Source organism: Pungitius pungitius, chromosome 8, assembly GCF_949316345.1.
Source record: "Pungitius pungitius chromosome 8, fPunPun2.1, whole genome shotgun sequence".
NCBI classification, from domain to species: Eukaryota; Metazoa; Chordata; class Actinopteri; order Perciformes; family Gasterosteidae; genus Pungitius; species Pungitius pungitius.
This window is the reverse complement of record NC_084907.1, coordinates 20,256,753-20,273,112: the sequence shown is the minus strand read 5'-3', so window position 1 is coordinate 20,273,112 and position 16,360 is coordinate 20,256,753. Positions and strand designations below refer to the sequence as shown.

General features: G+C 43.1%; 1 protein-coding gene across 7 annotated transcripts in view; it reads left to right on the top strand.

Moving 5' to 3' along the window:
* The window catches only part of pax7a (paired box 7a), a 41,573-nt gene that overhangs the window by 5,411 nt on the left and 19,802 nt on the right, over positions 1 to 16,360 (top strand). For all 7 annotated transcript variants that reach the window (XM_037490599.2, XM_037490600.2, XM_037490596.2 and 4 more), the window contains one exon: positions 14,892 to 15,091. In XM_037490599.2, the coding sequence (XP_037346496.1) occupies positions 14,892 to 15,091 (200 nt within the window). The remainder of the gene's footprint in view (positions 1 to 14,891; positions 15,092 to 16,360) is intronic.

Sequence of the window (16,360 nt, the reverse complement as noted above, 5' to 3'; positions counted from 1 at the left end):
GGCGGAGATCTCACCCTCCTCTGTGCAGAAATACAACAACTCACTCTGTCCATGTTCAATTCCGAGCGAAACTCTAATCACGCGCACGTTTTCGTGGAAAGGTTTCCCTTCCGCGACCCCGCGATCCCTTGGACCTCCTTTTTTTTTTGTTTTCCACCGTGGCGCTCGGAGAGGAAAAGAAGAATCAGCTGTTGTTGTGCGTCCATCTGCCACAGTTAAACGCAACCAACCCGACCGTCGGACGAGGGGCAGACAGGCGATGGACACTTCAGCAAATCGCAGGATTACCTGAGGTCCTCAATCTAATTAAACAGATGTCAGGTGGGATTATTGCCGAGCATCGGGGAAGGAAAGTGACAGAGCAGCAGAGAGGTGTGAGGAAGTCAGACAAGACCAAAGATAGAGGTTAGGACAGGGCCAAAAGGGGGCGACTCAATTTAATTTGTAGGGGAATTCACTTTTATAATAGAGAAAAAAAAACAAATATGTTGTATTGCGTTACCTGTAGGCTAAATGTTGGTTTATTTCCGTTTATGCCTGAACCAATCATGCGAAACACACACAGGTAACTGCACCTCCAAAACAAACACGATATGAACCTTTTTGTTGCTGTTATTAACCATCAACACGGCCTACGGTGATTAAAAAGTGGAGAAAAAAAGAACTGCCGCCTCCGCGCTCTCACGTGACCATCACGCACGGACCCACGCACGCACACGCACACACACACACACTTTGGCGCGCGCACACGCTGTCGCTAAGTGTATGGTAATATAATGTAGCTATATTTCGGGTCTAAAGCCGTGCTGAATGAGAAGGACAGGGGAATGAAGCGAGAGACCACTTCAAACAAATCCATCTGGAACAGTGTGAGAGAGATTCAGTGAAAGTATGGGGAAGTTATTTAGCTATTAATAACGTTTTTTCCTCAGGCATTGAGAGTGACTCCATCTGCACTTTCTCGCAGCTATTTGGCTGGGTGGAAATTGAGGGAGACCCAAATGTTGGGCAGAGATAACATACCCATCATAGCCCAGACCCTGCGCTGTGCTTCACTGCATTAAACTCGGATTAACCTCCCCTGTCCCCGCAGCCACTCAAGCCACATTTCACTGGAATTTACATCGGTAGGCCTACATTTCTTGTTATAGAGAGGCCAGTAGTGGAAAGACGCGACATCACCGATAATAATAATACTGATTATTATTAATAATATTATTATGAATATGCAAATATCATGTATGATATTAATAAGTGTAATAATAATTACGTAACTGCCGGTTGTTCTATTTATGTATGGCAATTAATTCGAATTATTTTGAATAACATTTTTATACATGTTCACCTGAAAAATACATATATTGTCGATAGATTCCCCAAATATGTTAGTTTGCTGCGTTTTTTTAAGCGTCCCTGAATGTCCGTGTTGCTCCGGTAATGTTATTTGGCATAGAGGCAGCTATACTATTTATACTATACTATTGCTTTTGGACTAAACCGTGACAGGATGACATGTCTTTGAGACCATATTATGTTAGAAATACCTGAAAGAATAACAAGAACAAAATATATATATATATATATATATATATATCAACATCAACAATTCGATCAAAAGGGAATGGTGCCATTGTTCTATTCAGCATATTTCTTTTTGTTTCATTAAAAAAAAAAAAATTGGTGTAATTAGTCGTTGATGACACATTACTATATTTTATGGTGCAGAGCTACCACCAGTGTAACAAATTAGGCTATTGGTTCCAGCAAGGTAACATGAGCAAACCGTGCAACATAATAACATGAAACTCATTGCTTATGAGTAATGAGTAATGCATCAATTTGAAAGAGTGCGGTTTAAGCTCGTAGGCCTGCGACCACACTGCAGAGTGTCAGGAGCTTTACGTGTCGGCTGCATTAGGCAAAATAAAAAAAATAAAAAAAAATGGAGTAGGCTTAAATTCCTTCTGTGATGGCATTTGACTTTGATCACATCAGAAATATTCATGGAAGCACAAACACTAGCTCTGCCACCATTATCCAGGCTGACAGTGATACCTCTCAAGGCTGTCTATTAATTAAAGTGGCGCTTACCATGTGGGACGACTCCCTATCTGGGCACAAAAATGGTTTTTCCATCTCTTGTGGGGGCTCTTGAAAAGGGGCAATCTTTCCTCTCCAGCTTCTTTTGGGAAATTTAAAAGTGTACAGAGGAAGACATGGGGATTTCTTGCTCATTTATAAAGAGGAGTTTATAATCCTTTCCTGCTTAATAACTTAAAAGGATTCAATTTCTCCCCTCATTTATGGGGTTATGATCGCACATTGTTAAGCGCAGATAGTAGCATTTCAAGGTTAACATTTCCTGCTTGAAAATACCCGAATATAAGCTGTAAACCCATAGGTCCCCATTGTTTAGCCTGCAATGTCCCTCACAGATGCCGATAGGCCCATTTTAGATGTTGTTAATATTAATGTGATAACACGGACGAAGCCGAGAAAGACCAAGTTGATAAGATGTCTCCGTGCCAGTAAGCATTTTTTTTTTTTTAATGATACGATATTTAATTATAGCATATAATTTCACCATCGAGAATTGAACTCAGTAGGCTTACGAACACTCTGAGGATTGAACCGTCTGGTTGGGGGTCTCAAACCATACGAGTCAAATTAAAGAGGAAGCGTTGCCCTCCAGGTATCCTGTCGAAAACCCTCTCATTTCTGTTTCTGTTTTATTCCGCCAATTTTCACTGCGGGGCTCCGGGATTCTGCCTGTAGGGCTGCAGTGCAGAATGCCTTGTCTTTCTTTTTCGTTGCCTAAATTTGATTCTCTCTCTCTCTCTCCCTTCCTCTCTCTCTCTCACTCCTTCTTACTGACACACAAACACACACAAACACAGCTTTTTCTCGTGCATTATACATTCATTTCAACAGGTGGGGGTATTAGTTACCAAACATTTGACTTTTATCCCTTATAAGGTCTTCTAAAACAAATTTCTTCATTTTTCTGGCAATTTAGTTACAATATTGGTAACACGTATTTTATTGTTGCTAAATATTGATGGAAAATGTTTTATATATTACCATCTTTTTAGTAACCTTACTCTTAAACTTCTCCCTCCAACGTCAACGCTTTAAATTCACTTTACAGACTCTTTTACAATGTAAATATTTTGTCATTTAGGTGGTTTTATTTTGTGGTTGTTATAACAACCACAAATAATTATAGTATACTATAATCATTATTTCCATTAGCTTTTTATTTCACCATTTTATTTGAATCGTTGTCATGTTTGTGTTACCAGGCCCCTGACATTGCCTCGAACATTTCCATTTCCACTTGAGGCGTTAAATGTATGCCCCTAAATTGCCACTGCTTTGTTAGCAGTGATGTTTAATTGGCTGGAAGAAGATGAATGAGGCTGACAGGAATCAGCTGTCCACAGATTCCCCAGCGAGTCTGACTCGGAAATCATAACCTGACCGGCTTTTCCTCCTCTGAAACCAGCTCGTTGAACTTGTCACATCTAATTAGGGTGTCTAAACGCACCCAGTGCATCGGTGGGAAACAGTGGGTGGTTGGTCCGGGCCAGCCAATAAGGCCTTTTTGGGTCAGATGGTCGAGGTGGGGGGGTTTGAGTAGCGTTGTTTGATGGTGATGTTGTTGAATTGGACCGCTGCGGGGTCTTTATTTTTCTAAGCAGGCCTTCTTTTCCGCTATTCCTTCAATTATGGCCATCCAGCAGGCTAAACAGGCCAGCCTGCATGGACTGTGGCCTGCTTTAATTGGGTATGAAATTAATTACAGCAGACATCTATTAAAGACTTTTAAGTTTGGCTCATTTTTTTTTCCACAGAGTTTAAAGGTATAACAGTGGATTAATGGCTTACCCCCAAAATTACATTTTATTGCATCCCATCATTTACGCCTGTCTAACAGGTGTCAGGAAATCTAAAAACAGAAGAGAAAAAGTTAATTAGCTCTATTTTTTTTAACTGTAACAGTATTTTGATAAAGAATATAAAACACTGGCATTTGAAATCTAAATCTTAATATTTAAATCCAACATTTCTGCAAGATTTGAATACTAGATATACACACATTTCAACTTCAACTGCGTTAGCCATACACACCTCTTGTGCAACTGGAAAAACACAATTGTCTCATTGCCGAAATTCTCTTTTTATTGAAATCTTTTTTGTTGTTGTTGTATTGATACAAAAAAAAAAAGCCCTGTGATGTCTGACAGCCCACTCTCACCATTGTGGGACGAACAGCCCCTAGAAGAGGACGAGAGAAAGAAGAGGGAGGAGAAAAGGCCCTTCTGTTATTTTCTGTCTTGAGACTTGCTGCATGGGCCATTCAGGCAGGTTGATGAACTCCTCCAAAAAGTTTATTAAGAGGCTGAAAACAATAAGAACTAAAGCCTTTGGGTGCCCGGGCAGACAGTTTATAAACTAGCGGCTATTGTGCCTCAAAGGCAGATGCATGAATACTTTTGAATAGGGGCCTTCAAACTGACACGATCAGGCTGGACAGCAGCAGTTATAAAGGGAGCGAGGGAGCTTCTGCTGCAGCTCAGATCTCTGCCCTTTTTTTTTTTTTTTGCATTAATGTACATCTGCAAAGGAAGAGGGGGGGGGGGAGGAGGAGGAGGAGCTGGGCGCTGTCTGCCACGCTCGTTCTCCCTTGGGCTTTACACTTTATGTGTGCTTAAAAAAAAAAAAAAGTTAAAAGAAGATGTGTGTTTATCTTTGGGTAAACAAGCACTTTCTTTGACTTTTCCTCTGAGGACATCACAGTTTATTTATTCTTGGGGAACCAAGGTCTTTCTTCATAAACGTTAAATTGAAGGTGAAACGCAAGCCAAAGAAAGTTTGTCCCGTGGAATCATTATAAAAGCAGATGTTTTAACACCTCGCGTCCTATTTTCTACCACTGTTGCTTCTTGGGTGTGGAAAAAAAACCCCACGATCGGGCGTGTGACGATTGGTCCACCCTGTTGCTCCGCTGAATTTCCAACAAAACACTTTCTACCATCCGCGGTTGTTTATCCGCCCCGCGAGGAGACAGAAAGGGCAGAAGGCGGCCGTGTGCTTTGGCGACGTGGATTCACTGTCGATATGTTTTCTTGAATGGGGCGCGCTGGTTACGCGCACTCAAGGAGATATATTATCCCCCCTTCTTTTCAGGAAACAATAGGCTGTCACTCTTTATCCCTCTTCCCTCCTCCGTCCCCTCCCCTCTGCAGCTTTCTCTTTTTACGGCTCTCGGTTTCTGGCTCCGTGCCTCGCAACATCAGAGGGAGTCCAGTGATTTGTGACCCCCAGCAAACCCACACTTAATCTCGCTTAAAGAGGGGGAGCATCCAGTTTGCAGCTTGGCGGGCCCCCGAATAGACCGAGCTTGCTCTGGCAGGTGTCAACATTAGCAAACAATTGGTCCCCGGTCCCATGCCCCGTACCCCAGTGCGACACTGAACCTAAACTATGTGAGGCGCGCTGAAAAGGGCCACATAATAGGGAATGTGGAGGGCGAGGAGAGGGGAGGGGGGGGGGGCGGAGGGGGGAGGAGGACAAGGGAGAGATTACACTCTCAGACAGCTATTAGCAGGGATGAGGCTTTTCTAAACAAACAAAAAAAAAAAGAGAAGAAGAAGAAGACGATCAATACTGTGTTAGTTCACCAAGTGGAGTCATCATTGTGGCTTTGGAGATTTATTTTCTGCTCCATTGTTTTTTTTTTCCTCTCGACTTCTCAAACGTCTGTGGGCCGTATTGGCAATCCAATTTAGTCTGCAGGGGGGGGGGGGGGGGGGGTGGTTCCTGGGAGGCCCATTCTCTTCTCCGGGGCAGTTGTGTGTTAGTTGCGGATTTTTCTCTTGCGGTGGGCAGTCGGTTCTTGGGCTCGGTGTTGTAATGAATCCCGATTGGTGAGAATTACCGGCGACAGCGGACGGGTGGCCCGGCTGTCCGGAGGGAAAACAGCACTCGGAGCTGACTTCACCTCTGCTTCATTAGACAGGAGCGTCTTAGCAAAGGGAGCGGGGTAAATGGAAAGAGGACGAGACGAGACATGTGGACTGTCGTTGCCCTCGAGTGGATATGTGTCTTGACAGAGGCCATTTATTTATCTCTCACTGGTGATTCCCCGTCCTGCCAGGGGGGGGGAGACAAGTGTTCTCAACCGGGTGACATTATCCTCAAAGGGTTTAATGGAAAAACCTATAATGTTGGACAGAAACCTTGTTTAATTGCTTTGAGATGTGTCTCTCGGCGTCTTTCAGCTAGAAGAAAAAAAAAAACAACAACCCCGTTCAGTTCAGGTAACATTCGCTAAAACAAACCTGCTGGTGCAATTGTTGACCTAATTTATTGACCTCGTGACCTCCACGAACAATGGTGCCTGTTGTTAGAAAAGCACCAATAACAAAGTCGACGAGCAATAAAATGATTTTGGCCATTGATGAAGGAGAAGAGGCCCAAAACATTGACTGATCTGACTTTTAAATGCAGTGTTTTTTTATATAGGTGAACTGCCAAAGGGGACAGACAGTTTATACAGTACTTTCAGCTTCAAGCAGCATCTAATTAACCATGAAATGTCATGAATCATCCTCATTTTGTCTAATAACTTATCTACCAAACAAGAAAATGTTGTTGCCGGCTGTCAGATGATGCCAAACGACGACAAAGGCCTGTTCATTTGTGAAAGGTCCACCAGGAATTTTCCAGTATATTTATGCAGGCCGCATCGGTGAGGAGGCGAGTATTGTGAGTCGCCTCTTTGTTTTTATCCAAATATTATCTTCCTGCTGATGTATCAGCAGCATCTTCTATTTATGTCTCAATTGGACACAACAGTCTTAATTTTTTGAAAGATTTTGTGATTTGGGGACCGTAATCCCCCCCCCCCCCCCACCCACACCCTAATAGCTTTGTGTTCTGCTTGTATTTTAGGAATATGAATTAGGACACAAATCAGTAAAAATGTAGTTATTTTTTATATTAAAAATCTATTTTTGTTAGATAGTTAGATAGTCCGACGCATACGATTTTTCTCTTTAGCTCGAGTAATATGGAATACACTACAGAGTGTAATTGAATTTCCTGCCTGTCTTGGATAATCTTAGTAAAAATGTTAAGATGAACATTGTAATAATAGGCGGGACCTTTGGCAGGAACAGATCTTTGTCTTGGTGATTAAACCATTGTTCTTTCTGCCAAACAATAACGCTGAAGGATCACACAAATGAGTATACAGTAACAAGCTTTATCATGTCCATGTTAAATTGTGCAATGGATGAGCAGGTCAGAGCCACGTCGTTTATTGAAAGAAAATGTAGTTTCTTCCAATTCGCCTTGCCACCTAAGGTTGTCAAACTCTGACAGCTGGCACAGATCGGGGACAGTGTGTTGCATTACGACCGTTCGCTGGTTACCATGGAGCTGCATTAGAAAAGACAAAAGGCATTTCTGCCTAATTTTATTACAATGCAGGAAGAGCCCACATAATGTGCAACAGTAATTACGTTTAGCACAGTGCGCCCGTGCTTTCCCTCGGTGATGAATGAGAAACATTGACCATGGTCTGCTAGTTTAAAAATCGCCATTAGCCTATGCTACTTAGGGCCAGAACATTTCACATTTTATGCTCTTGATCCGCTACACCACTGAAATATTCATTTGTTTTAATTGTCCACGGGCTTTTTTTTCTTTTTTTTTTTTTTCACAACCACAAAGACAATAAACATGTTCCCTAAGTGTTACAAATCAGAAATGTGTTTTTTCCCCACCGAGTTGAACGTGTCAAAATGCTGGGGTGGAGCTCCTGTCCTCGTCGAAAAAACAAAACAACAACTTCGAATGTTGTTCGCTATTTTCAACTAATGGGCTTATTTCTGCATCGTCAGTCATTCTCTCCTTGGGGAACATGTAGTCTCTCCGTATAAAAAAGCTTTGCTACTGTGCCACGTTACAGCCCCTCAATACGGAGGGATCTCCGAAGTTAATGCCAAGGTCTGGAATACTTCACTGTGCCCAGGAAGAAAAAAAAAAAGCTATTCAGTGGAAATGTTCATTAAATTGTTTAATATCAAGGAAACGCTTTGTTCACTTGTATTCCGCTGAATGTCAGTCCTCAAGTATTTTCAAAGATATGTTCGCATTTAAAGATAATCAAACCATTTTGCTAATGTTTCAAAACCAGCTGTGGTTTCATTCTGCACACGAGTCAAGTAATATTCCAACATATCAATCAGTACGTAGTAACGGCTACAATACCGCCAGAAACAGTTTAGTAAAGTAATGCTTTTTAAAGTTTCCATCATTCTGCGTAACGCTCCTTTACCTCTTTGCAGTCCTTGGTGTCGGAAAAAACTTTTCCACAATATTTGCAGGCCAGCCTTGTCCAGAAAATTAGGAAACTTCCCTCGGGCATAGAGAAATGTCCGCTGTGCATTCCTCTACTGTACCCAGTAATCTCTCCTTGGCTTTGTTGAGAAGATGATTTGTTCCTGCAGGAGACCTCGGCTCATAGCCCTGAGACGTTACTGTTTGATTTCCTGCGTAGGTTTCTGGAGCTTTTTGCTGGGGGACCGATGATGTGGCTCCAGTGCCATTTGGCAGAGACCCCCATGGGCTCTTTTTTTTTTTTAACTTTCTTGTGCTCTCTTTTAATTTCATTACTTTCTCTGTGACATCAGCAAAACTCTCAGTTGGACAGAAGATGAAGCCCAGTCCTGAAGAGAGCCATTCTGCGTCTGAGCTCTTTTAGATCCTTTCTAACTCTGCTTTTTTAACACAATATGAAATGAAATGGATAAAAATGTGTGAATGATGAAAAGGAACATATTTGTTGTAAGAAGAGCATTTTGCACTCCAAAAGAAGTGTTTTTAAACCATGCTTTTTTTTTTTTAAAACGGCACATTTACGCAAAACAGTATTTACCTTTTTGCTAAAAGCAAACAATCCTACTGTTTAATATACTAGTTTTAGTCAGTAGTTTGTTAAAGAATAAGAGTCCCACCCTTTGAGCCCTTCACGCTTTCCCACTCAGGCCGCGCAGAGGCATGGGGAGTCAATATGTCAGCGTTTATGGATGCCCCGCAGAGCTGCACAGGGCTGTCAGGCCCCTATTCATGCTCTAATGGCCCCCCGAGGAGCCTGTCTCTCTGGGCTGAAAAGGCCGGGAGGCCCAGTGGACGCCCTGTTGTTGAAGGTGAGCGTGCGTTCTCATGGACGCGCCGCGCCTTCATCCGTATGACAAGAGCCATAAAAGAGCATCGCTCTCGCTGCTTCTCCCTCTCTGTCTCCCCCCCCCCCGGGCTTTCTCTTGCTTCTCCCCCCCCCCCCCCCCCTGGCCTCCCCTCCTCCTCTCTCCCACTTTCTCCCCACCTCAGAGAAAAGGGGGCTAATTGTTTGTTGTGAGAGCCAAAGATTATAGAGCCTCCCATCCTTCTTCCTCCATTGCCGTTTTTCTCCTCTTTTTTTTTTTTCAGAAGCGCCCGACTCCTTTTCTAAAGAGGGAGATTTTGTCTGAGAGACAGAGGAATTCCTGAGGAATGTTGACGTAAAAAAAAAAAAAAAGAGCCTGAAACTGACGGCGGCGATTCTTTTTCCATAGTTTCATTGTCTAAAACCTGCTTCTGTAGCTACAGACTTGAAGTTGCACTGAAGTTTTAGAGCTCTTGTTCACTTCCTTCCTCACTTCTTCCTGTCCAAACACTACGTGCCCTTGGCCTTTGGCCACCAGCTATAACCTGGTAATTGACACGATAAGCATAAGACGAAATCAAATCCAATGACATCTGTCCATAAAGGTGAGCTGAAAATGATTGTATTTCCGATATATACGGGGGATTTTTAATGTTCTCATGTAAAGTTACACATCTCATCCAGATTCAATTTCAGCTAAATGTCAAATTACGTCCCAGAGAAGGTCACTGACAACCAAAAGATGAAATTCATGGTGCATTTTGGCATGTTACCAAACTTGATTTAGCAATGTATGCAATTTATTTACAAATTGTTATGTGGTATGTTGATTTAAATATTGAGTGTATAATATACATACATATACATTCAGATTAGGCTGAGGCTACGCTCCCTCTTAGAGTTTTGTTTTTCCCTTGCAAGGAGATGACTACAGGAGAAGATTATTCATAGAGAATTTGTCTTTGAACCATTCTGGTTATCACTAACGTCTATCTTGTATCCACACAAGGTTCCTATCTGCGATACATCCTTTCGGTAAATGCCTCGAATCGCATGCCTCCTTTAACTTGGCAAGCCCTTTGGGATGAACAGGCAAGTGCATTAAGCGGAGACGCTGCACCATTCTCGGGGAAAAATGCAAATTGGGAAGTTGTTAGTTATTTGATGTTGCTGCGTGATCCCCCCCCCCCCCCCCGCCCGCCCGCCCCCGAAACATCCCTCCACTCCAATGATGGTGGTTGAATCGCATGCAGTCCTGGGGACAGGCAGGGCTGTTTATATGCAGGCCTGCAGCAGCAGAGACACCACAGAGACAGATGCATGTCAGAGATAGCAGATCCCATCTCAGGCAGATGCCTCTTATCACAGGCCCGTTTGCATAATTAGGCCTTTTGATATTCACCCCCTCTGACTGACAAAAAGTATAATTGCAGTATCAACTACGACAAAAGGTAGGCACAAAATAAACAAGTCAACATAAATAGCGAGAAAAGACGCAATGTTATTTTTGTCCCGTGGGGAAAAAAAAGAGGGAGGAAAAACAGCATTTTAAACTAAATCTGCTGTCAGTCACAGTCAACTGGTGTGACTCGGTGCTCAGAGGCTGGTCCTGTGAATGCCTGCAAAACACAGAGCGTGAGGCCTGATTGTAATTATGCTGGAACTAATATGCTTTTCAAAATGAGCCATTATGAGCTAATGCTGCACTGCCAAAGCCCTGTCTGTTTTTGTCCCTCTGTCTTGGATAGTTTGCAAAGGTATCGCTGATATTGAGGCCATGGGTGATGATGCGGGAGACAGTCTGACTAGGATGAGTACTTCCTAACCTCTCACAGGTGAATCAGAGATGATCAGAGATAAAAAAAATGATTTAATGTTATTTAACTACATTTTATTTCCCAAAAGAGTCAATCATTTATTCTTATTTCATCATCTATATTTGCAAATTTGCAAAAATTGGCAAATTTTTGTAATTCAGTTAGTTTTCATGGTGGACTTTTTCAGTTTATTCTCGTTTATTAATTAAAAAACCTACATATTTTGGTAAAAGTAGCCTGTAGGTATTTATCGAGAGTTTTATTTCTTAAGCTTAATCATTTTCAGGATAAAACACCATTTTTTTCTCAGAATCCGATGCACCTATTTTGTTTATTTTGTTCAACAACTTGCCAGACTTTTATTGCTCTTGTTATCGTAAATCTGTAACCTCACAGATCACTTGGCTAATTGCCGCTTTTGAGAGGACAGCTGCGCGTTTAATCAGCATTACCTCAGCGTCGCGGGGGTAAAGGTGGAGGACTGTAGAAGTCCGAGGGTTCTGGAGGAAGAAGAATAGAAGTATGTGTGGAGGGGGGTCGATAAGAGGGGGGGGGGGGGGGAAGGGTTTTTTTTTGGAGGAAACCGGGCGATGATGAGGATCCCATCTGCTCTGAGGAGTCTGTCTGTGGGGTCAGCAGAGGAGCATGAGGGTAGGAAGCAGGCTTTAGTCCTCATAATCACTTAATGAGCAGCACAAGTCACAATGAAGGTATCAGCAGAGCAAAGTCGCGCCAGGGCCAAAAAGGCCTTGAATCAACCACATCCATTAAAACAAGGTTTTCAGTTTAATATGTAGATCATTAACATAGTTAGCACTATTTGCTACTATTTTATACTACTATTATAAGGTTTTGTGGAATAACTAAGCAGAGAATGAAAGCAGCCCCCTCTTTGCGTGTGTTTTAATCTGTATTTTCGCCGTTTTCTGTATCCTTCGGTACCCCTGCAGGTAGCAATGTTACCATTGTTAGCACACATTAGCACTGGAGAGCTTTGAGGAGGCAGCCGCTCCCCTCTGAATTTTATTGAAATTAAAATTTCCTTGTAAACGCATTAATTGCAAGTTTTCATCTTTCATCTGCAAATATATGTTTTCCGGTAGCACATTTCCTCAACATGACGTCAACGCTGCACGTGCTTAGCAACACCTTCCAAATCTTTTGTCAATTAGATCGGTAATATTCCAGAATTTATTGTGTTTTATTTATATTAAAACAATTTCCTGTGTTGAAACAATCGCTACAACATGTCATGACCATATAGTGTTATTTATCATTTCAGACCAGGTATACGCTAAAGCCTGATTCCTTATATTTATTAGATTTCTAATGGGTGTGATTTTAAATCAATATTGAGGAAAAACCTGGAGGGCCCCTGGAGGAGAGGACACGGCGGTAATCATGCCCACCGGATGGCACATAATTAGATTCTAATTGGATGATAAGTAATGAGACAAGGTGTGAGTGGTTTATCAACATCCCATGAACCTGTGAATGGAATTACCCCCCCTCGTATTGTAGGACGGTCTAATCAGAATGTACCTTTTTGTGCTGAGGGGACCATTAAGGAATTGACCTCGACAGCCCTGCGGGGATTTTGTTCTCTAATTCCTATTTTGTGTGGGATTGTTAACATTGTGCACATCTGTGGGGAGAAAAAGAGAATTTAGATTGTAAAGGGAATTTGTTGGTTTACATCTTCAAACCTGACACTTGAGCAGGTATTGTGATCGGGTTGTTGGTAAGTCATATTCGCTTTGGGCGCATTACAGTAACACCACTGTTTGTGAACAACAACAAAAAATCCGTATCAGGCACTTTCATACATCATCATGGAAAGCAGCCATTTGTTGAAATGTGTTTTCTGTCGTCCATTCACCAAATGTAGTTGGCATATGGATGAGTTTGGGGCCCAGTTGGCCTCCTGCAGCATGTGCCATTTTCTCTTGCTCAATATATCAGGTTGACCTGGTGCTTCTGGATCAGGTACAAGAGCAGATGTGTTGGCTCACGGGGCTTTATGGAGCACATCATTACAACATATTGTCTCTGGAGCTTTCTCAGCCATTAGCCTGATAGAATGCTAAATGCATCACAGATTGCCGTGGCAGTTTCCTTGCGAAGTGAAAGTCTGTGAAAGCGCCTCAAACAAAGTGTGTGTTGGGGGAGGGGGTGGTGGGGGGGGAAGAGAAAATAATTTGCGGAGGAGAGGACTTTAATGTCTTGCTCTGAGTCCCCTTGAGCATGCGTCTCCTCCGGCCCCCACGACGCCCCGCAGGACACAGAGGTGACTTTGGAAAAGCCATCTGATGACTGCGGGGCCGGTCTCGAGTGTCGTCATGGCGAGTTACCGGGCAAATGGCTGCACGCATCCTCACGAAAACCAACAAAGGGATATGTGGTCTATGTACATATTCAACTTTGTATGTTCAAGGGTGTTCCGCAGAGCGCAGTGAGCCCGTGCTTCAAGAATCAATCTTTATTAAAAAGGATGAGACTGAAGAATTGATTTAATGAATGCGGCCTCATGTCCTGCAGCCACATGTAATCCGCAGAGAATCATCGAGCATGAGCTCAGGGGGACAAAAATGTTCGTAGACGACTCACAGAGTGGCCTGTAATGATAGTCTCCATATAATCCCATAATTCCTTGTTTAATTAAACTCTGAAGCTGGCCTTGAGACTCCGCCAGCTCTGTTGCTCTTTTGTTCTCAGAGTTGTTATTTGGAGGCTAGATTTGAGTATTCCTTTGTCCACTCGTGTTGAAAGATTTGACTGGGGTCAGCTATGCACAGAGATGGCGGCTGTGAAACAACGAGTCAGCAGATGTTCAGGTGAAAATGAGAGTTTCCATTCGAGCTGAATGGTGAAGGGCTTCTGTCAGAAGGCGAAATCTCTTCAAACACCCTCTTCTTCTTCTTGTTCAATACCTCCCTTTATTTTCCCTCTCCCACACTTTCTGGACTATGCGTGATGCAATCCAACCAGGCCCGGAGCAACACTGGCACATCACGCCGCCTTGTCAATGTCTCAATGAGGAAATTATGAAAATATGAATTTTATGACATGAAATGAAAAGGGCCATGCAGTTTGAATAGACATGCAGAGGAGGTGAAAATGATGCAATTTTCTAAATTCAGTTATAATGGTAATGTGCAATGGTAATGCGTATTTGCTGTCAAAAATGTCCCTGTCGGCCTGGATTGTACAGCTTTGTGCTGTATCTACATTCCTCGAGCAAAAATTTCAGCTTAGTTGAATGCCTAAAAAGTAACGTAAAAAATATGTTCTAATTCATTTAATGACGGCAGATGGAAACACACGGGACTGAATGGTTTTGGTCTGATATTGTGTTGTGTTTCATACACTTTGGCTGAGCCGTGTGTGAGGAGTGTGCCCTGGGCCAGGGAGAGAGAAAAGCAGGGTGAGGAGCAGCAAGGTGGCCTGTGCAGATTAACCCCTCTACCCACCGACAACCCCCCCCCCCCCCCCCCCCCCCTGCTCCCCGCTCCCACTCTGCCCTCTGCCTTCACAGCCTCTGGGGCCCCTCACAGAGACAGGATTGTGTATCGGGTCCTCTTCTGTATTAAATAAATATCCACAGATTAAGATAATATTCTCCCTGTTGTATATTCAAAGAGGAGTTGCTGTCACTCGAGTCCTCTGTGTTGCCAGTCTCGCTCTCTAGAGCAACAAAAGAGGCTCCAAAATGCAGATCATGCTGTTAGCGAGTCCTTTCTTGATCAGTTGCAGCTCAGATTTGATGCCATTTGATGCCATTTGCCATCACAGTCCTTAACCCGATTTCATTGCATGATCACACAGACGGTCCGCTGTCTTTTTTTTTCTTTTCACCTCAGGTAACCGCACAGATGAAGGTTCGGACGTAGATTCGGAGCCCGACTTGCCCCTGAAGAGGAAGCAGAGACGCAGTCGCACCACCTTCACTGCTGAGCAGCTGGAGGAGCTGGAGAAGGCCTTTGAACGGACACATTACCCAGATATCTACACCAGAGAGGAGTTGGCCCAGAGGACAAAACTCACAGAGGCCAGAGTACAGGTACCGTCAGAACAAGCATTGTCCTTCCAAAGATCTCTGCATGTCGAGAAGTAATTGAGGACATTTCTGGTGATCCGGTGCTTTAAACACACATGCTCCCTTTTAAAATTCCACCTGCCAACATCAATCTCCTGTAGTCGACTTCTGAGGGAAAAAGTAGCTTCCACTTTTCCTCACCTCGTGCAGGCCTCACAGAGATCTGTGATACCAAAATTTCCCTGAACGTACGGCAAAAGGCATCAGGTCTAAAAACGTGACAACATTTCCCTTCCTTCAGTACTAGATTTCTCATCTGCTCGGATGAAGTTGCCCTTTATAGTTCCGTGCTTGTAAGGGAGTTTGCTTCCCATGATTAGCCTTCATGTTCACAATGATTTAGATAAATGCTCCCAAATCTTCATACCTCAGACGCAGGACCACTGGTTTGACAGCCATAGCTGCCCCGGGCAGTTGTGTGTACGGTTGACGGAAGGTATGTACAGCAGAGTTATAGCAGCAGCTGCTCTGTGAGAGAGGGAGGGGGGGGGAGGGGGGAAAAAAAAGAGGAGAGGAGAAAAAGGGAACGCATTCCTGATGGATTTCTCATCTCGGCCTTTGGCCAGGATCTCATCCCATCACTTTCAAGCTTGCCGCTGCTTGTAAAACCCTCCACATATCACACAGGGTTCCTCATCCTCTCCAGGGACCCAATGCCCCGACAACAACATTAATCAATCAGTCCCTAGAAAGAAGAAGGAAAAAAAGAAAGGAAAGAAAAAGGTCTGGGGCACCCTCTCCTCTTACACAGTGGTTCACACTCCCTCTGAACCCCCCAAACTGCTCATGCTAAGTGTTCACACCACTACAAACATGCAGTTAGGGTAACTAATTCTACACATGTCTTTTTCCATCTCAGAACCCCCCCCCCCCCCCCCCCCAACACGCGGATTCCCTAAATGTCTGAGTGTTTAATGCCTCACTCAAGGGACGGGAAATGTATCTCATGCTTGTTATAAGTTTTTTTTTTTTTTTTGCGTGTTTGAGGAAATGTGGACAGGAAGTGGATGAAGTGAAAGCATCAATAACTTGTTTTTAAAAGAATTGACATTGCAATAAAAAATGATCTATAAACTAATTTAAATTTAGCGTTTTGTAGATTCACTTCCATGAAGTCTACTTTGATTTAGTCAATTCATTCCAATTCTTATAAGTACATTTTAAACTAAATTCTTAAAGCTGATGGTAACAGCCATGTGCAAAAAGGACAGCGACACCTCAGGTTTGAAAACA